This window comes from Peromyscus leucopus, chromosome 23, assembly GCF_004664715.2.
Source record: "Peromyscus leucopus breed LL Stock chromosome 23, UCI_PerLeu_2.1, whole genome shotgun sequence".
Lineage (NCBI taxonomy): Eukaryota > Metazoa > Chordata > Mammalia > Rodentia > Cricetidae > Peromyscus > Peromyscus leucopus.
Genome location: NC_051082.1, coordinates 22,763,428 through 22,790,082, shown reverse-complemented (window position 1 = coordinate 22,790,082; position 26,655 = coordinate 22,763,428). Strand labels below are relative to the sequence as shown.

At 47.4% G+C, this 26,655-nt stretch overlaps 1 protein-coding gene across 5 annotated transcripts in view; it reads left to right on the top strand.

The window, feature by feature from the left end:
• The window catches only part of Auts2 (activator of transcription and developmental regulator AUTS2), a 1,119,825-nt gene that overhangs the window by 1,081,095 nt on the left and 12,075 nt on the right, over positions 1 to 26,655 (top strand). For 2 of the 5 annotated variants that reach the window (XM_028870211.2, XM_028870210.2), the window contains exons 9-15: positions 1,868 to 2,109; positions 3,916 to 3,960; positions 8,385 to 8,480; positions 13,080 to 13,151; positions 14,291 to 14,320; positions 16,535 to 16,606; positions 22,369 to 22,510. In XM_028870211.2, coding sequence (XP_028726044.1) covers positions 1,868 to 2,109; positions 3,916 to 3,960; positions 8,385 to 8,480; positions 13,080 to 13,151; positions 14,291 to 14,320; positions 16,535 to 16,606; positions 22,369 to 22,510 — 699 coding nt within the window. The remainder of the gene's footprint in view (positions 1 to 1,867; positions 2,110 to 3,915; positions 3,961 to 8,384; positions 8,481 to 13,079; positions 13,152 to 14,290; positions 14,321 to 16,534; positions 16,607 to 22,368; positions 22,511 to 26,655) is intronic. The other 3 variants (XM_028870212.2, XM_037198545.1, XM_037198544.1) reach the window with 3 other exon arrangements.

Below are 26,655 nucleotides of genomic sequence, written 5' to 3'. Positions count from 1 at the left end.
AGGATCTTTAGGTTGTGTCTTGGTGTAGGGGTTTATTGTGTCAAATAGGACCCCTTTCTATCTTGTATTACGTTCGCTTTTATTATTTTAATTTTTTGTATACACTGTGTGTGTGTGTGTGTGTGTTGTGTGTGTGTGTGATACATCCACATGTGTGTAGGTAGCCAAAAAAGGCCAGAAGAGGGCATCCTCTGGGGCTGGAGTTACAAGTGATTGTGGGCTGTATGAGATGGGTGCTTACAACCAAAGGCAGGTCCTCTCCAAGAGCAGCATGAGCTCTTAACTGCTGAGCCGTCTCTCCAGTAGGGTCCTCTTTATGTGCTGTTGAGATGACACTATGCCCTAGAATTTTAAAGACAGACGTGCTGAGGCTAGGGAGAAGGCTCAATATAGGACTTGCCTTGCAAAGCTGAGGTCCCCAGTTCGCTCCCTAAAACCCACATAAAAAAGACAGGGATGGTAGTGCACACTTGAGAGCCCAGCACCAGGGAGATAGAGACTGGAGGAATCCTGGGGCTCCCTGGACGGCCGGTCTCGTCACCTTCGTGAGGTACAGGCCAGTGAGAGCTTTGACTCAACACACCAAGGCCATGTCAGTGAGATGACTTGTAAGCAGGTGAAGGCGTTTGCCACAACAGCTGACCACCTGACCGCCTTCCCCAGGGCTTTCCTGGTGGAAGAAGAGAACAACTCCCCAGTTTTCCTGTAGCCCCACACATGTGGTGATGTACACACCCCCACACAAATAAATAAAAAAGTAAATTTAATTAACAGCTAAAGCAAATGTCTGTTTAAAGAAAAATATGGATTCCGCCCCCCCCCAGCTGAGGAATGACACCTGACGTTGATATTTCGCCTGCACACACGTGCAAATGTGAGTGTGTGCGCACACACACACACTGAACTGACCTAGTCATAGATTTTAGCGTTCTTTTCTCCTGACTGTATTCACCAAACCTGTGTCTGATGTTGATCTAGTCCGGCCATGTTATTATGCCACTTCATAGAGCCGTACCAATCCTTGAAGAAGGCACGGGAACCTGGTGGTATAACCTTGTTTTTGTTGTTGTTTTTAGCTGGGTTTTATGAATGTGTGTGTGTGTTGTTGTTGTTACTGTTGTTGTTTTGAGACAACCCTTCCTTAGTTGGGAGTGACTGAGCTTGCTTTTAGACTTGGGACTGAGAGACAAGGTAGCGAACTTGACGCAGACTGAGAGCCAGCGTTGGTATGGTCTACCTATTCCGCCTGTTGTGTCCTTTTATCCCAGGACCTGGCTTCACCCCCGTGTGCCCCAAATCAATTGTCCTCATCCCTGCATCCTCCATCCATCAAATGGCACTAAGTCCTTATAGACACTATGCCCAGCTTTTTGACATGCTGACATGACATTGTCATCTGTAGAGTTCACACTGGAGAACCACACAATCAAGTTTTACACACGCACGCGCACACACACACAGAGTCTCATTGTGGCAGCTACTAATGTAGCGCCATTGGTAGAGTGCTTGCCCAACATGCATAATGCCCTGGGTTCACTCCTTACCATGACATAAAACCGTGTATAGTGTTGCATGCCCACCGTCCCAGAGCTCAGGAGGCAGAGGCAGGAGGATCAGGGTTTCTGCTGTGTAGGGAGTTCAGAGTCGTTCTGGGTTACATGAGACTCTCCCTCAGTTTAAAACAAAACAAGACAAGAATGTCACAATGTGTTAATAAATAAGTTCACGCTTCTGTGTCGGGCCGAATTCATATCCCTCCTGGGATGCACTGGCATGTGGCATGCACACTGGACATGTCTGCAACCAGGATGTTCCGTGGTGAATGAAAAGTGGCCGCTGCCATTCCCTCCCTCTTCTTCTCTTCCAGAACAAGATATCTTGAGGCAGGAACTGAACACACGCTTCCTGGCCTCTCAGAGCGCCGACCGAGGGGCATCCCTGGGCCCTCCGCCCTACCTGCGGACCGAGTTCCATCAACACCAGCATCAGCACCAGCACACGCATCAGCACACGCACCAGCACACCTTCACGCCATTCCCCCACGCCATCCCACCCACCGCCATCATGCCGACGCCAGCACCTCCCATGGTGCGTACCCCAGGCAGAAATGTGAGGATAAGTAGAGCATGCAGCTTGGCTCGGGGGTTGGCATGGGCATTGGGAGACGCTGGAGAGGGGATGGGGAGAGGGTGGTGACTCTGTGGGGGAGGGGGTGTCCCTTGGGTCTCATCCATCTTTGCTAATGAACTCTGGGACTAGAGCATCAGAGTCGGGACATTTTTCTAGATGGCTGTCATTGGCACCATGGATCGATTCAATTCTGGGTGCCTTCAAAGCACTCAGATGCAGCCATGTTAACTTCTTAAAGGGTTATGACGTTTGCTTGTGCATGCTGGGTGATTGTCCTCAGACCTGAAAATGTTTAACACCAATATGGAAATACTTAGGAAAGATTTGGGAGTGAAGAAGAGAGAACCAAGGGGCCGGTGGGGAGGATGCTCACTCTGGGGACTGCCTCTTCCTTGATCGTATATTTCCAGTAATCCCGTTTTCCTAGAACGGCCATACTTCTTGTTATTCTGTGATATGACACAGTGCCCTAAACTTATGTTATGTCTGATAGCAAGCAGGCAGCAGAGACAGATGCGTCCCCCAGAGATAGAACTCAGCAATGACATAGACTTACTTTGTCTTGTCTGGGGGCTGGCACATGGGTGGAGAATTAGGATATTTGTTTAAAAACCAGAAATACCAATGAATGTGCTATAGTCTTTGCCCATAGCAAAGACGATCACAAAATTATATTGCTAATCTTTAATATTTAAAGAAATACTTGGGGCTGTAGAGATGGCTCAGTGGTTAAGAGCACTTGATGTTCTTCCGGAAGACCAGAGTTCAATTCCCAGCCTCCATGTTGTACAGCTCACAACCACCTATAACTTTAGCTGCAGGGGATCCAGGGCCCTCTTCTGGCCTCCTTGGGCACGTGAATACTTGTGCACATACCCACACACAGGCGCACAGACATATATATAATTTTTTCTTTTTAAAGAATACACTTTTTCTGTTCTGAGGCAAGGCTCCAAGATCTAATTTCAAATCACTCATTTTGTGCTGTAACTTGTTTCACTGAGACAACAGAATATGGGTTTTCCTGCCACAGAAAAGACGAAAATACTGGGAGTTAGTTCTCGGCATGAATTAGATGGTGTCTTGGGGTTTTTTATTGCTGTGACCAAACACCATGACCAAAACAACTTGGGAGAGGAAAAGATTTATTTGACTTACATATCCAGCGTCACAGTCCACCGAAGGAAACCAAGACAGGAACTCAGACAGGGCAGGAACCTGGAGGCAGGAGCTGATGTAGAGGCCACGGAGGAGCACTGCTCACTGGCTTGCTCGTCATGGCTTGCTCAGCCTGCTTTCTTATAGAACCCAGGACTACCAGCCCAGGGATGCCATCACCCACAATGGGCTGGGCCCTCCCCCATCAATCACTAATTTAAAAAAAATGCTCTAAGGTTTTCCTACAGCCCATCTTCTGGAGGCATTTTCTCAATTGAGATTCCCTCCTTTCAGATGACTCATCTTGTGTCAACTTGAGCTACAACTGTCCAGCACAGATGGCATGTCCACTTTTCTGGTTTATATAAATGCCTATTTCCTCCACTGTGGAGGCTTGCCTTGTGCCAGTCCCCAAACATAGCATCAAGGGGTCCCGAGGAGTGGGGGCACACTGGGTGGGCGTACCGCTCTGCATTGACACTGTGGATACTCTCGTTGGGGCGCTCAGACCCGCTTTGGGGGCGCCTTGAGGCTGACACAGAAGCGTGTCGAGGGGTCAGCTCCATTGGAGGGGGTGACCAAAACATGCAGCCAGAGTAACTAGCTTTTGCTTTGATCCCTTTGCAGTTTGACAAATACCCCACCAAAGTTGACCCATTCTACCGGCACAGTGTGAGTCCTCCTGCTGTACTACACATTCATTGCAACACCTTTTCCATTTCCGGCGCTCTTGCCACAGATGCGGAAGCGCCTGGCGGCGGCCTTTCCTATCATCTGTGCCGAGAGTCTTCCCCCATCTCTCCCTTATCATCCGGGTGCTTGCTTGTGTGCCATTTTTCGTTTTTTTCTTTCTTGCTTTGGGTGGCGATTGCACTATCATTTACCAAATCAAAAGATCATCAGCCCGCCTGCTGCGGCCGATCAGCCTGTCAGTCTGGAACTAGAGAAGGGAAGGCAGGAGGGTCAGGTGTTAGGATTATCCTTGCTACGTAACGAGTTCAAAAACAGCCTGGGCTATGGGAGACCCTGTCTCACAATAGCCAGACAACAGTAAATCATTAGCTCTGCTCCGTTAGGGAACTTTCTGGAACCACACAGCTATCCAAAAGAGTGGGTGGGCTGTCAGTAGAATCATTATTGTCTTGGGAGAGTATGAAATTTGCAGATTTTAGTCATCCATTCGAAATGCTAGGGACCCAGAACTCCTGGAATTTAATTTCAATTCTTTCCTATAAATAAACCATCCCTTTTACTTTGACTCATGCCTCTTTAAAGAGTGGATTTTTCTTCCCTTCTAGAATAAACACAGCACCCTTTTCCACATAGTCAGATTGCTGTCCAGACCTTATTTCAATTGAACAATTAAAAAAAAAAAAAAGCCAGTTAATATTAAAAAGGTCTTAGCTAGACATGTTGGCACACACAGCATTTGGGAAATGGAGGTAAGAGGGTCCAGAATTCAAGACCAGCCTTGGGCTTCTGAGACCTTCTCTCAAAAAACAAAATAAAAAAAAGCCTTAAGATGGAAAAAAAAGTGCCATCTTTTTCTCTTTAGACTCATTGTTTATTTGAAAAGCACTTCTGCTTTGTGTAATTTTAAGTATACGTTCCCAGAAGATAAATTGGTCCTGACCTGAGTTTCATGTTGGGCCACATAAGAGACAAGAAATTCTCTATGGAGAGAGAGAGAGAGAGAGAGAGAGAGAGAGAGAGAGAGAGAGAGAGAGAGAGAGAGAGAGCGAGCTGACTATTTGACAGTGATATTTTGATTATGGGGTGAACACTGCATCATTTGGATCTGAAACTCCTCTCGTTCCTTGGCCTACTGGTTAATCTGTATTTTTAAAGGAAAAACAAGGAGGATTAGTCTTTGTAGTCATGTTGATCTAGGACAGGTCTTGTCGCTTTATTAGGCAGTACTGTCTTTAACATTGTAATGTAAAAATTTAAAGTTGTGATACTGCTTAACACATCTGTAAAGGCTGGATTCAGTCAGACTTTAAATACTGCTTACTGTGCAAGGAGGTCGTTGAGACATCTAGACCTGAAAATACTAGCACTCAGTTAGAACCGTTTCCTCTCTAGAGGCATTCGGAACTGACCCACGGAAGGGCTCTTGGAATTAGAGGGGCTGGGAATATAAAGTAGTCTCCTAACATGCAAAAGCCCTGGGTTCCATCCTCAGCACTGAATAAGACCAGGCATGGTAATGCATGCCTATATTCCCAGAAGCTGGAGGCGGAGACAAGAGGATGGAGAGTTCAGGGTCATCCTCCGTTACATAGGGAACTTGAGGTCAGCCCATGACCCTGCCAGACAGGTTGGTTAAGAGTGCTTGCTGCTCTTGGAAAGGCCCTGAGTGCAGTTCCCAGCAACCCAGGTAGGGTGGCTTACAACTGCCTATAACTCCAGCTCCGGGGGGGCTCCAGAGCCCTTTTCTGGATTCCACGGGCACTCCACTTACGAATGTGCTTGTACACACAGAGAGAGGAAAAACTGAAATAAATAAGTGGTAGGAGGGAGAGAAAAAGTATTTAGGGTACTCAGCCCCAGTGTGATCCACCCTGGACTGCTGAGCACTGGGGTCCAGACACATTTTAGCAGTGACAATAAGAATTGGATAAATCTGTGGGCTTCTTCTTAGAGTGTGCCTCATGCATGGTACGTTCTGTTCTTACTTGGTGCTTTGTAGATTTAAAGGAAAGGTCAGGGGTTAGAGAGATGGCTTAATCTAAGCATGAGGACTTGAGGTCAGCCCCTAGAACCCACGGGAAAACACCTGACATGATGGCACCCTTATCATCCCAGCACTGGGGAGGTGGAGACAGGAGGATTCCCGAGGTTCACTGGTCAGCCAGTTGGCTAGTGAGAGAGCACATCCCAGGGAGAGACCCTGTCACACAACAAGGCGGACAGGCTGAGGAGATGCTCAGTGAGTAAACACGTTTGCCACATGAGCCTGGAGACCTGAGTTCAATCCCTAGGACTCACATAAAGGTAGGAAGAGAACTAACTCATCAGCATTGGCCTCTGACTTACACATGCACATCCTGACACCGCCCCCCAAACATATCATGTCCCACCCACTAATGATAATAAATTACATTTCTAAAAAGGCCAAGATAGACAAGGTACACACACACAACATTGAAAACAAATAAATGAAAGACCAGCTAATGCAATAATTCTAACAAAAAATGTCATAGGCTCAGCTGGTGGCCCAGGCCGGCTTCCTGAGACCAAAGTAGTCAGCGCCTTCCTACTCATATCCACAGAAGGTACATGGGTTAAAGATGTAGGAGGAGCCTGGAGGCCCGAGTGTCTGGGAAGTTTTTGTTTTATGACGGAGACGCTTCAGGCTTTTCGACCAGGGGCAAGAGGCAGCTATATTTTTATTCTAAGAGGTCCGCAACAGAGGCAAGGAGAAGGGGAATGGGCCTCCCATTTTTCTTTTTTAATTGTAGCCATTAGAGAGGAAAGGACCACTTGGAGGCGGAGTCATAGAAATTGGAGCGTTTTAATACAGCATGTATTTAATTACCCTGCTTTATGCAGTGTGCTGGGGGAGAGTTATTTCATAATATTAGCGATAGTGGCTAATCTATGAAGTAGTCTCCCCTGCTTTGGGGACTAGGATGTTATAAGGCAAATTAAGATGCAGTGCGCTCAAGTAGCTGAAACACAATTTTAGACTTAAAAGTAGTTTTAAATGAGGGTACTTGGCTGGCAATCGCTGTTTAAGTGGATTTAGTTCAATATCAATTAGTCTGGAAAACTTCTTGGTATCTTCGGAGAGAGCAAAACGAAATAGGGAACAACAGAAAGCGTGATATCCTCGGAAGCTAGGGTTTCAGAGTGTGGATTTCTGTCGTTCCTGAGAATGGCTAGCCTAGAGCGTTATTAAGGGAAGCTTGTTGCTGTATTTTTAACGTACTGAACAGCAGTGGGCTGGGTAGTTGCTTCAGTATCATATGATAGTTTGATCGTGGAGTCAGAGAAATAAGATTTTTCAAGGAGTGAGGTGTGTTTCTGCTGCCGTGGGTTACACTGTGTGTCTAGCGTGTTTGTTTTGTGTCGCATCCCACCCCATCCCCCACCCGACCCCACCCCATCCCCACACGCACACTGTTGTGTGTGCTTTGTAAGCTGTTGAGTCCAGAAGACTCACACTTCATTAGGAACCATCTTTGTACCATTGAGTGGTCAGAATCACATCAGGGCTCAGCTCCCCTCCCGTAGCCTCCGACAAGCCTGCTCCCTGAGCAGCCCATGCAGTGAAAAGTGGCCAGAAGGATTTCTGCTTTATGTATAAATATCAGGTGTCTTGAGTACCTAAAACGAAAAGTCTGGGACAGGAGGAACTTACAATTAAAACATGGTATCCCGGACTCCTGCGTTATCTCTGTTACTTCAAATGATCAGTGACGGGAAACAAGATTCGATGATTCTTTGTAGACTTTCTATGAAAATTGGTAGTTCCATTTAAAATGTAAACCGAGTCATTTAACCCTCCACAAATATCCATCATCATTTTAGATGAGGGGATTAAATTGTCCTCTGGAAATGCCACTTCGAGAACAGCCTAATGAAGCAAGGATTGTGAATCGCCTCTTTCTAGGAAACCACCAAACATCTAAATTCATTTAAAACTCATCAAGTTTCAACAATATAAATACTGACCCTCCTAAAGACCTTCTCTTCTTTTTCTCGGTTTCCTTTTTTTTTTTATTCACTCATAATTTTCCAGGCATCTTGTTGGGCTTAGCACCCCCTGTTTTCGATATGCATGGAGGGTTTCTATGTGATTTCTTGATTAATAATTAGCAAAGCTCTCTCTCTCTAATGATGTGCTCATCAGGGACATCATTTGTTGGCCGATTGATTCTGAACTACTTTTTAACTTTTTTTCCGTTAAACATTCATGGCGCATCTGTGTGTGTTCGCCTCATCATAGCTTGGCTAATGGCATCACACTGAGATTGGTTGGCTTGCTAATGTCGATGTCTTTCTATGGGAATTGGGATAGATCACGTGCCCCCCCATCCCCCCCATACTAAAACTTTTTTTTTTTTAATCCCTCCTCGCCTTTGGTACAGCTCTTCCACTCCTATCCTCCTGCAGTCTCGGGTATACCCCCCATGATCCCACCCACGGGCCCTTTCGGGTCACTCCAAGGAGCATTTCAGCCGAAGGTAAGAACCTCACAGTGAAGACATGGGCACCCATCTCAGTGGAGGGCCAGGCTAGGCATGCAGGTGGGTTGGATCATCCATGCTTGTCTGCAGTGATAAGTTCACACACCCAGAGGCGTAGATATGAGACTTTTTTTTTCCTAATCCATTTAGTTTTAAACTTGATGTTGCGAGGAACCATGTAGTCTCAGTTAAGCTAAGTTTTCTATACTCTTCAAAATATGCCGGAACAGGGCTGAAGGGATGGCTGAGTAGTTTAAGTGCCTTTTTTTTTTTTCTTTTGCTCTTGCAAAGAACCCAAATTCACTTCCCAACACCCACATCAGGGAGCTCACAACCTGTAACTCCAGCTCCGGGGGATCCAATGCCCTCTCCTGGCCTCTGTGAACACTCCCACATACATGGCATGCACACACACAGAGACATACATACCTACATGTAAATAAAATGAAACCAGCTGTTAAAATATATGCAGAATATATATACATTATAGGTACATAGATCCATTTTTTTCCTCCCCAATGTTTCCTCTTTCTAATAAGTTTTCCCATTAGCATATATTAACTATAAACAATAATGGGTTTCATCATGACATTTCCATACATATAATAGATATAATATACTTCGGCATAGTCACCTCTTACTCACCTCTCACTCCCACCGATCTCATTAAGGTCACAAGGAACACGCGCAAGGGTCTGTTTGCAGGAATAGCGCAACTTCCCAGTGGCTACAACACTGAGGAAAAGGATGTTTCCTTGGGGGAAACACTACTAAACATTAAGTATTTAGTAGAAAATGTCAAGATGCCTGCCTCTAAGGTGTGCAGGATGAACACACGTGCAATGCTGAGTGTTGGTTGCTTTTTAACGGGAAAAGGAGGCAATAAAAGTTCCCAGACTGGAATTGTTGGCTCTTTCGTTTGTCTGAGGGAGATTTTTTCCCTTTCCTCTCCGTCCGTCCTTCGCTCTGTCTGCCATGCATCTCTGCGTGGGGTCTGCCTGGGGTTGGCGAGACCACAGCTCACCTTATTAGTATCCCTTCTCCCTCCCTGCTCATTCTTGGACCTGTCTGGACACCACCCCACCCCCACCCCGCCCCCATTCTCACACTCGCCAAAGTCGGGACCTGTTCTTTGTTTCCGACATGCTACTTTGAGATTCACGTTTTTAATTTTTTTTTTTTAGGTTTTATTTTACGCGCGTGAATATTTTGCCTGTCTGTTTGTATGTGCACCATGCGCATGGTGGTCAGAAGAGAGGGTTGGAACTCCCCAAACTAGAATTACGGATGGTTGTGAGCCATCATGTGGGTGCTAGGAACCAAACCCAGGTCCTCTGCAAGATTAACAAGGGCTCTTAACCCCTGAGCCATCTTCCTGGCCCTTGAGATTCATTCCCCTTTTATTCTTAGTAAGAACTAAATTATTTTCTACCTAGTGAATAATACCCAGATCCACACGGGCTCAGTTATCCAGGAAGGTCAATATTCAGAAGTAATTTTGACAACACTGTACCTTTAAAGAAACCTACTGTTGTAGAACTGGAGGTGGGGTTCAGCAGTAGAGCACCTCCTTAGACTCCCCCAGTGAGGGGCTGGGGAGCATGGCTCAGGCACTTGCCTCCATTCCATACACAGGTCCCTAGGTTGAATCACAACGGCATCCAGAGAATACAAAATACTACTTTATGTCCCTTATTTTACTCAGACACTAATTTCTAAAGTGAAGTATGCTTCTCCGGTGGCCAGCCACATTTAGTTGAGATTCTGCGCTGCGTGTGGGTTGGTTTCTGTCCCCTCTCCATTTGGTTCCCCGCCACACACACACACACACACACACACACACACACACACACACCTCCCATTCCCATTCCTAAGCCAAAGCACCAGTTTGGGACCAGAGTCTCCTGGATGGAACACATGCATTTTCAAAGGTGTGTTGTGCTAAAAACCAGAAACAGGAAGAGAAATTAAAAAGGCATTAGGGGTCGGATGCTGCGCCTTTGAAATCGCCCTTCTGTGCAGGGAACTGAAGCTTGAATGCCGGGCTCTCTGTGTAGAGGACCTTTTACAGTGACCGGCACCGCTGCAAGAGGTGGCCATTTTTAGATTCCTTCCCCTGTTCTCCAGTAATCCCTCAGACCCTGGTCTGTCCCCACTAGGTTGTGACAAATCTCCAGTGCGTCCCCAAAACAGACTGGTAGGTCATTTAATAAATTAGACTATTTCCCTCACTTGCAATTATCCAATCACACCACAAACTACATCTGGGCAAGGAAGTGTCTCTCGGTGTTGAAATAAGCCTTTCCAGGCCATCTTCCTGATTGAATATGTAGATTGCTGTTCATTAGAGGAGTTCTTCATATGTATGCAAATCAGGCTGTTAACAACTGCCGCTTAATTGTTACTGGTACAGCAGCTGATTGCTTTTCTTCTCTCTCTCTCTCTCTCTCTCTCTCTCTCTCTCTTCTTTCCCTACTTTTCCTTGTAGGCAAGCTTCATGCCTAAACTTGAGCTTTTCTCCCCGCTCCCCACCTAGTTCACGTCTAGTGTGAGGGATCCATACTACCTAAATAAGGACCGGTCCATGGCTCAGTGGGTAAAGGCACTTGCCACCAACCCTGAGTTCGATTCCCCAGAGCCTGCAGGGTAGAAGCAGAGACCCGGCTCTTACAACCTGCCCTCTGAACTCCTCCTTGTGCGACCTGTGACATCTGTGTGTGTGCACGTGCGCGCGCGTGCGCGCGCACACACACACACACACACACACACACACACACACACAAGTGAATAAGTTTCAAGAGGTTGAGAAAGCAGTTTAGGAGATAACAGCACGTGCCATCAAGCCTGGGGAACTGACCTGGGTCCTGGTGAGCCACATGGTAGAAAGAAAGAACTGGTTCCTGCAAGTTGGCCTCTGACCTCCACACACATACAGACAGACTCACACACATACAGATGGATAGATAGTAACGTATATAATATATACTTATTCTAATTTCTAAAAAAGAAAACAGCTCTTACAGCTGAGCATGGTGGCATGTACCTTCAATCCCAGTCCTTCAGAGGCGGAGGCAGACAGATCCCTTGAGTTCAAGGCCAGACTGGTCTACATAGCAAGTTCCAGGCCAGCCGAGGTTACGTAGCAAGGGCCCCTATGTCCAAAGAGAAACAACCAGAAACAAACCAACAACAAAACCTACTATTACTTTTAAAAATCTCCCCACAAGACATTAGTAACTATTCCCTTTGAAGGGGGCTTTTTTTTTTTTTTTTTTTTTTTTTTTTTTTTTTTTTTTTTTTTTTATTGCTGTTGGGTCAGGAGTCAAAGGTCCAGCAAGGCCGTTAATATTATTAGTGACATTTAAGAATGGTGATGGGAATTGAAAGAACGGCAGCAGAATTCGCTGGTCAATCTTCTGTCATCCCCAAATTAGATTCTCCTGTCCCGTTTCCACCGTCGCTAATGAGTAGGTACTGAGTGTAATTTCTTGTTATTACCTACCAGTGAAGGTATTTAGGCAGCTTAGCACCTGCAGCATACTGTCAGCCCTCTGAAAGATGCACCTCATGTGGACACTATCATGACTGTGCACTTACGTGTTTCTTTCAGTGTTGGATGGTAAAGCAGGGAAAAACAACCAAGAATAATAAATGAGAAACGGTGGCCATTAGTGGTGAGGGTCAGCAGGAAAGAGGGTTTGAGCGCAAAAGTTGCCTGTGTGGCATCTTAGATCCTATAAAGGGGACCAGCTGCACCTAACTTCTTACCCAGTACTTTCCTAAGCTGCTGAGCTCCTTGCAAGGCCCTGGGTAGGGTGGAACAACAGGATTAGTGTCCTAAATTTCAGCTTTTTATTTATTTATTTGCTTATTTATTTATTTATTTTTAGGATGAAAAACAAACATTTAATTGTGTGTCTTTGTGTATGTGCATGGGAACGCAATGCCCAAGGCATCAGATTCCTCTGGAGATAGAGTTCCAGGCAGTTGTGAGCCCTCCAATGTGGGTGCTGGGGACTGGACCCAGCTCGCCTACAAAGGCAGCAAGCACTCTTAACTGCTGAGCCAGCCCTCTGACTCAAAATCAGAGCCTTAGAACCTCTCTGGTACCTTGGCTCATGTGTTAAACCCACACACAGGCCCTACCCCTGTGAGCTCAGGACCCCCCCCCAACATCTTTAAGTATAAGGGTTTTCCTTTGTTATGCAGATTGCTGTTGGGACTTCTGTCCCAGCTCCCACCCCTACCTAGTCCAACAATATACGTTTGTAGTCTCTATGGAGACAGAGAAAAAAGGATCCCGTGGCTGTAGGTAGGCTTACTAGCCAAGTCTCCAGGTTCAGAGAGACCCTGCCTCAAAAAGAAGTAGGGCGGAAAGCAATTGAGAAAGATACCAGACGTCAGTCTCTGGCTTCGACGGGCATGCATGTGCACCTGCATACACATACATACAACATACACAGATAAAAGCTAAAAAGAAAAAAGTCGTACGTCAGAACAAAATAGGGAGATAATGCTTTGTTTCTGCTGTTTGTAAGAAAGGATATACAACTGGCTTTCTTGTGCATCCTAAGCTGTGTTCTGATTAATTTGTAGACATCCAACCCTATCGATGTGGCTGCTCGGCCTGGAACAGTCCCCCACACTCTACTCCAAAAGGACCCAAGGGTACGTGCAAAGTCGGGCTTGGTCACAGGTAATAAAGGGGGGTGGGGGGTCATTTGCCAAGGATAGCCCACCGGGTACCCCCACCTTTGATGGTTCATGTCAGAAAATGCCTGTCCCTTATAGAAGTCACAGTCTTCCTGACTGCAGGAACGCCACAGGCTAATGACTTGGCTCAGATTAAAAAAATAAATAAAAAAAAGAAAAGAAAAGATCCTGAGCCCAGAAATTAAATGCCGCCAGCCTGTCTACCTTCCTTCCATCTGCCTGGTCAGTTGTCTATAGCTGCTTATATCTCTTCTGGCACAAAAGAAATCACTATAGAATCTTCTGGATGGAAAAGCACAGAGCACTTTCTTCCTGGAAGTTAGGCACTCCCCCCCCCCACCCCCCTGCACACATACAATACCCCTATCTTCTCGTTTGAGGTCAGGGAGTTACTGGACCACACTGCCCTTATAGACAGAGCATGCTCTAGAGCTAAATAAAATATCCATTATGCTCTAGTTATGTTATTTATTCATAATTGATGCTGTGCTAGCCTCTGAAACAGAAAGCAGACAGAGGTTCTCCGTAGAGGGGAGCTTGTCTGTTGACCATCATTTATAACTCTACCCTCTAAGCGGTTTTTATTTTAGTGGACTTTTTTTTGCAAGACGTGGCACATACTCACCGAAGCCAGGATGTTGTAAGGACAGCCTGGGTCTACAGGGTCTGGACAAGACAGACATTCCCAGATGTCCCGTCCATGTCGTTTTTTGTAGTCTGAGGACTGACTGCTCTCCCTGAGCCCCACATGGTGGCCTATGGCAGAGCCATTCAAATGGGGACCCTCATGGTGTAGGTTATGTGCAAGTCATGCTGGTATGGCGCACATCTCTGCTGGTGAAACTTGTGTGGGGTTGTGGGCGGGGTGGGGGGGCTTGTCATTGTGCAGGTTCTGAGACTCCTGGGGTGGGGGAGGGGACGCTTGGTTCTTTGGATGGTGTGAAAATGGGTTAATTATTCTCTAAAAGGGCTTCATTTAAAAGTAAAATTCTAACATTTTAATTTCCCCTCCTAATGAAGCACTACAAATTTGTTAATTAGGGCAATTGTTTGAGTGACAGGCATGTAACCGAGTTGTCATTTTCTCTTCACAGTTGACAGATCCTTTCAGACCTATGTTAAGGGTAAGGAAAGCTTCTTCTGGAACTGTTTCTACAACCTCTGACTCTCTGCGGGCTAAAACTACAAGTCAGTAGCAGGCACCCAGCTGGAGAGACGCCAGAGTGAATGTCTGTGGCAGCATCAGCTGCTGGCTGGTCTCACAGGCAGGGGCATAGGAAGTGGCCTACTTCTTTCTTTCTTGTTCTCTCTCTCTCTCTCTCTCTCTCTCTCTCTCTCTCTCTCTCTCTCTAGAGTGCTCGAGGAAGCTGGGCCACTATGTTTTTCCTTAGTACAACTGACAAAGGGCTAGAGAGAGATAGCCCTAAAGTTAAGAGCACTTGCTGTTCTTGCCTAAGACCCAAGTTTGGTTCCCAGCGCCCATATTGGGGTGGCTAATAACTCCAGCTCCCAGGGATCCTGCGCCCTCTTCTGGCCTCTGTGGGCACTGCACACACACACACACACACACACACACACACACACACACACACATTTATTTTAAAAGAAATAACAATCTTTTCATAAGTGTAACAGACAGACTAGGCCATGCTGTTGTTATTGTGAGGCCAGGTCTTGCTCTTGCTGCATACCCCAGGTTGGCTTTGAACCTGTGCGCCGCCCAACTCGGCCGCCCACCCCCTTGCTATGCTCAGATAACAGACAAGAGGAAGGACAAGCCAGAGGCTGGCTATAGTTGGTCTCTCTTGGGCCTGTTTATTTTGCCTAGGGCCCTCAATGCTCAGTGATGTATGCCTGTCCTATGTAAGCTCCCTCCCAGCGAAGGATGGGAAGGAGACACAGAGGCAGAATGTTCCTGAGGTCCGGATCTGGCCAGCCGGGGACCTCTGGGTACAGACGGACTTATCTGGCACAGAGCTGGGGCAGAAAACAGATGACAGACAGTGGTTGAGTGACCCAGTTCCGGCTGTTGACTGTCACAGAATCCCTGTCTTGGCTATTTTCCTCATTACTGTGACACAGTGCCTGACCAACCTTAGGAAGGGTATCTTTGGACTCATAGTTCAAGTTCATAATACATCATGGCCAGGATGGCAGAGAGTGCGTAAGAAGCAGAGAGAGATGAACGCTGGCACTCAGCTCGCTTCCCCCTTTTCACTCAGTCCAGGAGCCCAGCCCAGGGCGTAGGGCTGTCCTTATTTAGGGTGGGTTTCCCCACCTCAATTAACCTAATCAACTAATTCCTCAGAGGCATTTCCAGAGGCTAACACCATCTAGGTAATCTCTCCTGGGTGTGCCTGGCATCTTGTCTCCGAGGTGCCTCTAGGTCCTGTCCATTCCCGCGCAGTGTTTAAGCCCTCACAACCCGACTTCTTCACTTGCCTGAACTGGATCTGTTATCTGTCATCGCAAACATCCCATAATTCTATTAGAAGAGAGCAGACCTGGTATCAGACTTGGACCTAAATCAGGAGCGGCATCTTGGTACAGAAACCAGGTGCTCCTGTCCTCCGCCGTTGCTGAGCGGGCCAGGACTTCCTCGTCCTTGTGGTATTTGCTGAATGAGCACATGGAGGTACTAAGCAGAAAGAGTTGGCCCGGCCCTCGCTTGCACCACGCATTGATTGACATGTGCTCTTCAGAAGGCAGAAGAGAGACTCGATCCCTGCAGGAAGGAAGGCATTCATTCCTCCTCAGTTCCTCATTCTCCACATTCTCTTTTTTTTAACGGGACATGAATAAAGTCGCGCGCCCACATAGCTTACCGGCTCTCCGTGAAACATCTGAGGTTGCCAGACTGCAATGAGAATGTGACACATTTCTGTGTAACACTTTGAGGGGGCCCTGTCCCCTCTCTTGTTTTGATTCGATCCCCAGACAGCCCCTAATTAGCTCTTCTGGACAGCTGAGGTGCCTGTTAGCGTGACAGCATTTGTTAGGTAGGACTTGCTGCTGCTCCCTAGGCCTGCCTGCTGATCCTGGAGATGACAAGGCACACAGACAGTCAGGTCTTTGCCACCCTGTCCTTGGCAGAGAACTGCCTTGTAAAGGAGCCGTCGTCTCAGGCCCACTTGGGACAAAGGGATTCGGGTTCCGACTCCCTCATGCCTGAGCTTGGAAGAGCTGCTAAGGGGAGCATTTGACAGACACAGAGCTCTGCCGTTCTCATGAAAGAAAAGAAGTCTCCATAGCCCAGATCTTGCAGGGACCCTGGGGCCAATGAAAGCGGGCCTTCTAACATGGCTTCCTTCTGACCAGGCTATTCTTTTTCATTCCAGAAACCAGGAAAATGGTGCGCCATGCACGTGCACATCGCCTGGCAGATTTATCACCACCAACAGAAAGTCAAGGTTGGTTTGTGACTCCCCCTGTGCAGAGCTGGGTGGAGCCGGGCTCCGGAACGTGGACACCTCATGGAAAGGCATATAAAACCAAACCCAAAGAGCCAAGGCATGAAGGGTTTGGTTTTATTACTAGCCTTGTTTTGAGACAGTCTCAGGTGGTCCAGGTAGGACAAGGACTCGGCTTGTAGCTGAAGATGACCTTGAACTCCTGCTCCTCACAGACTGGAATGGTGAAGGGCCAGTCCATCGTCACGCTGGTACTCAGAAATCTCTTTGTTACTGAGGGAAACCGTAAGCACTAAAACAAGTATCACCCCCTGGGTGTCCTTTTCCTTTTTGATGAGTTAGCCTTATGAATGGAAAGGACATAAAAATTGATTAACACATAAAATAAAGCTCTTGGAAATCTGTATAGGACTACTATAGAGCAAGAATTAAAATCTAGACAATGCTTAAACCTGAGAAGAGCCAACAGGGAATGTTTCTGGGTTTGGGATTTTCTTTTGGATTTTGCTTTTACATTTTATTTATGTATTCATTGTTTTAGTGTGGTTGAGTGTGTGTGTGTGTAAGATTACAGGACAACTTTTAGGAGTCAGTTTTCTCTACCATGTGGGTCTCGGGGGTCAAACTTGGTTCGTCAGGCTTGGTGGTGGATGCCTTTACCAGCTGAGCTATCTCATCTCCCAGCCAGTTAGTTAGTTAGTTAGTTAGTTAGTTAGTTAGTTAGTTAGTTTTTAACAAAAAATTAAGGGGCTAGAGATATGGCTCAGCAATTAAGACTACTGACTGCTCTTGCGGAGGACCCAAGTTCAGTTCCCAGCACCCATATCAGGCAGTTTACAACCATGTGTCACTTCAGCTGCAGAGAGTTCAGTGCACTCTTTCAGCCTCCAAGGGCACCCCCTACATGGGCATATCCATATACACACACTCAGACACAAATACACATAAATTCAAAATATTTTTAAAATATTTCAAAAGATACTTTTTTTCATATTACGGATTTGGAGAGGTGATCATTTCTACCCTGCAAGAAGCTGAAGGTACTGGGTAGTCATTGGTTGTACATATAATAATTAGCAGTCTTAAATGATTACTCTTCTAGACATAGCATCAATCCTTCTGGAGACTAGAACACACCAAGTCCTTACCAGGACCGCTTTCTGGCCAGTTATTGTACCTATCTATAGGTGAGACCCTGTTTGAAAAAAAGAGGGGTCTAGCAAGAAGGCTCAGTAGGTAAAGGAGCTTGCCACCAAGCCTGACGACCCGAGTTCAATTTCCCCAGTACTCCCGTGATGGAAAGAGAGAAGCAACTTTTCCATGTGGTCCTCCTGCCTCCACATAAAATGTTATGTGGACAGATAGATGCAATTCTTTAAGAGAGAGAGAGAGAGAGAGAGAGAGAGAGAGAGAGAGAGAGAGAAGAGGCGTGGGAGAGGGAGGGAGGGAGGAAGAGGAGGGATTATTGAACCCCATGTAAGAGAAATACTATAAGAAAGGGGTCCATGATTTAAAGGGGTGAACCTGAACCCGCCTGCTGATATGCCAGCACAGATGGGGGGGGAATCTCAAAGGCCTCCCCCTAGATGAAGAGCTCTAAACAATTAATGATTTTAGAGAGGGGAGAATCGGTCTAGGTGGAGCACCCTGATGGGTTGTCCAATACCAAGGGAATAATCCCGAACCCATATATACCAGCAATACTAAATGGACTCAGTGGGTTGTAGTTGTATATTTATATGTAGGTGTACATATAATAATTAAAAAAAAAAAAAGAGGTGAGATGACTCGCCAGGGAAGGGCACTTGCCGCCAACTCTGAGTACCTGAGTTCGATTCCCAGACCTGCCGGCATGATGGAAGGTGAGAACTGACCCCTGAAAATTATCCCCTGGCTTCCACACACATGTGGTGGCGTGACCATGCAGCAGCCCAGAAGTAAATAAGAGCTAATGAAAAGAAAATGCTCACCTCCTCTTTGAGAAACAGAGGCATCTCTTTATTTCCCAGGCACCTGCTTCTCCCTCACACCCCGCCAGTGAGTCTTGCTCACTTTTACCTTATTGCCAGGCGAGGCGTAATTAGAGCCCTTGTAGTTCAGCTCAGCTAGAAAATGGGTGTAGTTTGGGAAGCTAACTAGGTTGGCAGGATGACTTCACTTCACTCTGGGTTCTGGATGACGGGCCCGGGGGGAACAGCAGGTAAGCCCTGTCTTCCTTTCAACTCCCCGAGTTTAAAGGGATGAAGGATGGCAGAGAGGCCGCTCTTGTAGCAACTTCTGTTCCATGAAAGCGCCCCTGGTGACTTGACTTTCATTATCCCAATTCAATTAGCCAGGCCTCTCGAACACACAGGATGACTCGGTTCGTCTTCCTCCCCCAGCGAACGTTTTCTAATCCCCAAGACCCCCATTCTGCCTGGTGGACCTGATTCGCACTTAATGAGCCCACACCATCTACCGTGCGATATTAGCACTAAATAATTTGGCAACTAAATTAAAGGAGGTGCTCCGAAGATTTTTATAGATTTACAGAGAATTAGAAGCTTGGTTTTGGGGTTTGGCTGTTCCTTGAGAGTGAGCCTTTCATTATGGTATTCCCCGTAGACTGGAGCAAAAATTGCATCTCCCAGTCTCTCCTCCTGAATATACGTTTACTCATTCTCTTAGTCACTCACGAATTATTTGTGGAAACCTTAGGCCGACAGGATATTTCTCCTGTGACAGGCTTAGGGCACTGATCTTCCTGTTACAGTATGTGTTCAGTGGTGAGATTCACGCTGTGGGGTGTTTGTGTGTGTGTGTGTGTGTGTGTGTGTGTGTGTGTGTGTGTGTGTGTGTGTGTATTTAAGTAAAAAATAGTGAGATGGGGGCACAGCTCAGTTAGTAAAGTGTTTGCCTTTCAAGTTTGGCAACCTGAGTTCAAACCCCCTCCCCTCCCCCGGAAACCACCAAAACAGCTGGTCGTGGTGGCTTACACTCACCATTCTAGAGCTGAGGAAGCCAAAACAAATGGACCAGTTATGCTAGCCAGCCAGCCTAGCCTGGTGAGCTCCAGGCTATTGATAGACCCTGTTTCCAATAGAAGGTGGACAGTGCCTGCCAACCACACCTAAAGATGCCCTGTGTCCCCCATAGGCACGCGCGTGCATGCACACACACACACACACACACACACACACACACACGTGAACACACACGTGAACACACCATGATAAAGGTTCTGTGTATTTGGTGAGGAACGTGGCTAGGTTTCACTTTCAGAGAGGGTTGGTGGGTGAGTGGGGGGGGGGGGGGTTGGCTTATCTTCCTCCCTGGGCTGTGATTTTTCACACCCATGTCAGTGTAGGTGACTGTCCTTTGTAAAGGCTTCCACCATGACACAGCAGGGACCAGGGTTCCCTGGAACAGGAGAGAGTTTGTGGCAGGACAAAGGTAGGGTCAAGATGGCTGAGGCCATCAGAGGAAAGCCAGGAGACTGCAAGGACCAAACAGAAGCAGGCCCCGAGCATGCAGCTAGGAGCATCACAGGATGTGCAGCTAGGAGCAGGGGACAGGGGAGTCACTCTGGGGAGGCAGGAAGCTGACCGAGAGGGAAGGCTGCCAGAACTCTGGAAGATGGGCACCTTGGATGTCCTGCTGTTTCAGATGGATACCAGCGTCCAGAATGATGCTGGGTAGGGGCCGAGGAAAAGATGGTAAATCCATCTGTAGTCATTGAGGGAATGGAGCTAAATGAGCTACTGAAGAGGAAGGAGTGAGTCCCTGAATAAAAAGTGAAGACTTCACACGGCAGTGCTTCTGCACAGTTCACACATCTGGTAATTGATGGAAGTTGGGGAGGAAAAGATACGTGTGTGTGTGTGTGTGTGTGTGTGTGTGTGTGTGTGTGTGTAATGAGTGTTCACGTACCATGTACGCTGTACATATACAAGTGTGTGTACTTGTGAATGTCAGCCTCAGATGTTGTCCCTCAGTAGCCAACCACTTGGCTCCTTGAGACAGCCTCTCATCAGCCTGCAGTTCACATATTAAGCTAGGCTGGCTGATCAGCGAGCCGCTGGGATTATAATGATGTACAACTACACTTAGCTGCTTTTTTTTAAGGTGCAATCTAGGGGTCAAACTCAGATCTTTAGTTTTGCCTGGCAAGTACTTTACTCCCCGAATTTCTCCCCAGATTCTGTGCGTGTGCGTGTGCGTGTACGTGTGTGTGTGTGTGTTTAAATATATAACAGTGATTTAATGAATGTGTTGTGATATATTAGACTATGACAAAGAGCCATTGGGCAATTAATTTTATTCATGAGATTGTTCTTGCAGAATTCTCAATGTAATGAGCTTTAAAATGCTATCATTTTAAGCTGGCAGGGAGAGGGGCTGGATAGATAGCTCCGCCATTAAGAACACTTGCCGTTTTCCTTAGTTTGCGTTCGAGGGCAGTGATGCATACTGTAAGCAAAAGCAACTTGGGGAGGAAAGGGTTACACCTGCATGCCACAGTCTGTGACTGAGGGAAGTCACAGCAGGAACTTGAGGTGGGAACTCCAGCAGAGGCTATGGAGGACAGGGGTGGTACCATACACGGTGACTGGGCCATCCCACATCCATCATGCACCAAGAAGATGCCCCGTAGACCTGTTCACAGGCCAGTCTGATGGAGGCATTTTCTCAGTTGAAGTCACCTCTTCCTCATTGACCCTAGCTTCTTTCAAGTTGTCCAAAAATAAAAATAAATAAATAAACAACAAAAAGACAAAACAAAACAAAAAACCAAATCAGAGAAACTGAGGTTCCTTCCAGGAACCCATCTGGGTGGCTCACAACCACTTGGAATCCCAGTTCTTTATAACTCTGCTTCAGGGGATCTGTTATACTTTCCTGGACTCTGTGGGCACCCCAACCTTCCTTCCTCCCTCCCTCCCTCCCTCCGTCCCTCCCTCATACACAAACACACACACACACACACACACACACACACACACACACACACACACACACCACAATAAACAGAAATGAAGTAAATCTTTGGGGTGGAGGTGGGCCTTGCATTCAGGCATGGTGGTGTACACTCTGTAATCTCAGCACTGGGGAGCTGGAGACAGAAGGATTAGGAGTTTAAGGATACCCTCAAGTATGTAACAAGTTTGAGGGTAGCCTGGGCTACATGAAACTCTGCTTCAAAGCCAACAAATAGGCCCAGGTCTAGGGATGTGACTCAGCTGGTGACATGCTTGGCTTCCACGCAGGAAGCCCTGGGTTTCATCCCTAGCACCATATAAGGCATGATGGTTTAGCCCTGTAGAGGCAGAGGCGGGAGGGCAAGGAGGTCATGGTCATCCTTGGGTACACAGTGGACTTGAGGCCAGGCAAGTTGGGCTGTGTGAGATGGAGGGACAGGGGAAGAATTTGCAAACTAGGCCTTTATAGCATAGTAATGACCTGTGTGGGAAGTGGTACTGGTTTTGGAATAACTAGGATCTAGTTATACCCCTCAAACTGGACCATGTCAAAAGTCAAGCCCTAGTTTTACCGTTAGACATTTCCGATGTAGGAAGCAGACGTCACCTTCTAGGCCAGGCTGGCTTCCTGGCATCTGAAGCTTTTGTTCTCACACCGTCTGCACACTGTACTCTGAGCCTGCCGAGCTCAGAGTCCAAGTGCAAGGTTCACAGCATTGACCCACCCTGACCAGTCTTGGGCTGTTTACTGGTTTCTCTCTGCTGTTCCCCTGGTTTCATCCCCTCTCCTTCCTCTTGTTTTAGAAACAGATGCAGTCAGACCCACACAAGCTGGACTTTGGACTGAAACCCGAGTTCCTGAGCCGTCCTCCAGGCCCTAGTCTCTTCGGAGCCATCCATCATCCCCATGACCTGGCGCGACCTTCCACTTTGTTCTCTGCTGCTGGTGAGTTCAGAGGGTGGGCTGGTGCAGAAAGCTGACAGTTCCAGGTGGTGTTTGGGCTCCGTGTCCCCAGCCTCTTAATAACTACATAATACAATTTATACCAGCTTGTGAGGTAGTACCCCCACGTGGCTAGGGAGATGGGCCCTGCTTGATCGACACCCCTCTCTTTTATTCATCATGGGTCCGAGAGATCATCAAGCTGGGTGTGCTGGCACACACTTGTAATTACAACAGCAGGGAGGCAGAGACAGGCCAGCCCCTGGGATTCACTGGCCAGCTAGCCTAGCTCTATTGGTGAGTTCCAAGCCAGTGAGAGATCCTGCCTCAAAGAACAAGATGGAATTGAGTGTGGTGGCCCACGCCTTTAATCCCAGCACTTGGGATGCTGAGGCAGGCGGATCTTTCTGAGTTTGAGGCCAGCCTGGTCTACATAGTACCTGCCTACACATGAATGTATACACACACACACACACACACACACACACACACACACACACACACAAAGAGATCTGTCCATGAGACTTGTGACTCATTTCATCTCTGAGACTACACACTCTCAGTGTCTCCATGGTGCAGAAGGTCAGGTTAGGGGAGAGGGTATCAGAGAACTGTCCCTTTCCACTTAAGGTACTCATGGGCCAAATGTAGTAGCTGTATGGAATATTGGGGTGGTGTCATAGTTTCAGTTCTATTGATAGAACAGATGCCCCGACCAAAAGGCAATTCTAGGAAGGGAAGGGTTTGTTTGGCTCACACTTCCAGGCTACAGTCCATCATTGAAGGGAGGCCAGGGCAAAAACTCAAAGCAATTAATCCATGTTGCATCTGCAGTCAAGAGCAAAGAGAGAATAAACACATTCTAACTGCTCGCTCTCAAAGCTCAGGGCCCTGCCTAGGGAATGGTGTTGCCCACAGTGGGCCAGGTCAGTTAATAATCAAGACAGTCCTTCACAGACATACCCACAGGTCAACCTATCTAAGTAATTCCTCAGTTGAAATTCTCCTAGCAGGTCATTCTAGGTTATGGCAAGCTGACAGTTAAAACCAACTCTAATGGAACTAGGAATGTGGCTCAGTGAGTAGATGCACTTAGGGGCAATCTCTGTGTCCTTAGTTTGATTCCCTGGGACCCACATGGTGGACAGGGAGAGCTAACTCTTGAAAGTTGTCCTCTGCCCTGTACACATGAGTTGTAGTGTGAGCATGCGCATGCGAACACACACACACACACACACACACACACACACACACACACACACACACACACCAACACAGGTCCTCTTGGTACCAGGTGTCCTTAATGATTCAGTGTTTTCTTCCCTTTTTGGAGGCAACCTGGTGGGTCTGGGAGTCCCTATGTAGAACAAGTTGACTTTGAATTTAGTCCCTGCTTCTGCCTCCCGAGTACTATGATGGCAGTTTTACCACACTTGGCTACTGTTCAGTCTTTTTGGTTTTTCGAGACAGGGTCTCTCTGTGTAGCCCTGGCTGTCCTGGAACTCACTCTGTAGACCAGGTTAGACTCAAACTCAGAGATCTGCCCGCCTCATCCCCGAGTGCCGGGAGCATGTGGCACACACCTGGCTTCCTTTCTTTTCTCTTTTTTCTATTTCCTTTCCCCCACCATGCTCTCTTTTGACGCAGGGTCTGATGTAGCCTAAGCTGGCCTTGAACTCTCTCTGTAGCCGAGGCTGATCTCGAACTTCTGGCCCTCCTGTGTCCGCTCACCGGGGGCTGGGATCACAGCCCAAGTGCCACCACGCCTAGTTTATGTCATGCCGGGGATTGAAGCCAGGTCTTCATGCATTCTGGCTAAGCACTCTACCCACTGTGCTACACCTCCAGCCCACTCGGTACTTCTTAAAGCAGCCCTTTAGGACGCCGTCCCTGCCACAGAGCTCAGCAAATAGTTGAGAGTGGTGGCGTGCACCATTAGTGGCCGTGACAAGCACGGTGGCTTCATGTGCTCACTGTATGAATCAGAATTTATCCTTAGGAACAACAACAGTGAAGGAGTCCACCATTTCTGACCCTTAGGGAACGTGTTCCACATCCATCCTGCCTGCTGCCTCCCTAGGCTGGGAGCCAAGTGTCATGTTTTGCAGACCCATTGACTCTTGCACGGAGCGAGAGAGATGTGGCGGCTTCAGTACAGTAGCCCTGTGGTCAAAGCAAATAAATCACCCTTGGGGGTGGATGGAATTGCCAGGGCCTCAGGTTTTCCTCCTGTGGGTTCTGCCTGGGGAATGTATTTGAAGGCTCTGTTACCATGGCACCTAGCTCTGAGACCAGGATACATGGAGAGCAATTTTGGGAGCAAAATAGAGAGATTTCTCCCTGGACTTCATTGCAGCCAAATGGATGAATTGGCTCCTTTTGCTTCAATAATCCTGGAACTGCGGGCATCCCCAGGGGCCTGGGTCTTTGTCAGAGCATTAACTAGCATGTACTACACAGTATGTGGCTCAAATTTTGTTTGGATGGCAGCATTGGTGGTGACTAATGAAGGCTATGGAATAAGTTCACTTTATGCAGATGAGAAGTTGGATTTTACTTCTCAGGATATGTGGATAGATAACCCCTTAGGTGCCCTGCACATCCTGAGAATCCAGCGTGTATCCTTATGTGCTGAGCCTTACTCTGCAAATCCAGGCCCACGGGACCCTTGCTGTCTCCAGGGACCAGTGATGAAAAAGAAATGGAGGGCTGGAGAGACGGTTCTGTGTAAAACTGTTTGTCATGTAAGTGTGAGAACCCGAGTTTGAATCCCCAGAGTCTGGGACTCGTGTCTGAGTGTTCTTCAGATGCCCTTGGTGAAGCAAGATCGCCAGAGCTTCTTTCCCAGCCTCCTTAGGGCTGCCTTTCCAGCCAGCATTAACGAGTGAAGCTTTTAAGAATACTATCCTTCCATAATTCACACACATAAACACGCACACACTTCTGTTCTCTCTCTCTTCCTTTCCAAGCTTCCTGCAGGAAAGGGATCTGATGTGTTTTAAAGAAATATAAACTGAGGGGCTGGAGAGATGGCTCAGCCATTAAGAGCACTGACTACTATATTGCAGAGGACCCAGGTTCGATTCCCAGCACCCTCGTGGTGGCTCAAAACTGTCTGTAACTTCGCTTCCAGGGAATCCAAACCTTCTGGCCTCTGCAGGAACCAGGCACATGGGTGGTACCTATGTGTACATGTGGGCAAAACACTCATACATACAAAAATTTTAAAGTAGTAATAAATTTGGGCCAGCAAGATGTTTCGGGGAGTAAAGGTGTGTGCCAACAAGCTCGTCAACTGGGCTCGATATCTGGGTTCTACATGGCAGAAGGAGAGAACCAATTCCCATAAAGTTGTCCTTTGGCCTCCACACGTGCACGCAAGCATGCATCCACTTACACACACACACACACACACACACACACACACACACAGTAAGTAAATGTAACTTAAAAACTCAAATTGACCAAATAGAAAACAAAGAAGAAAATGTAGCCAGATAAAAAAGAACTGTAAATTAAACCTGGCTTCCCTGGCAGGTGAAGTAGAGACTATTAAAGCCAGTTACTCGGTCCTTGATGTTCTGTTTTGTCTGGTTAAGTTCTGTGATGGTGTCTTCTAGTTTAGGCTGACCTTGAACTCCACATATAACTGAAGATAACCTTGAACTTCCTGGTCCTCCTGCCTCTACCTCCTCAGTGTTGGCATGGCTGGCACACGCTGCCCTACCCAGTTTGTGCAGCGCTGGCGATGGAACCCACGGCTTTCTGCACGCACTAGGCAAGCATCCCATCAACCGAGCCACGCTGAGGGTTTGGAGGTTCAAAACGGGAATGAAGTATCTTTTCCTGGCGCTGGACATTGGGAGGTTAAGAAGGCTTAGCCTCCCATCATTCAGTGTCAGCTCCCGGCAGTACCTTTGGTGCTGTGAGCCTTGTGAGAGCCTTTACGGTGGGTGCGAAGAACCTACGCGCCCCTCAGGAAGGAGAATGGGACTTGGCAAGGGTCTCCTCAGTGCAGCACTGTCTGCAGCATCAGGACCACCTGTGAAGTGAAAAACTCATCCCTGATGGGCGGCCACTCTACTCTAAAGGCGCCCAAGAAGCCCTGGAGGGACGAACTCGCGTCAGTGTTTGCAGACCTGTATCTC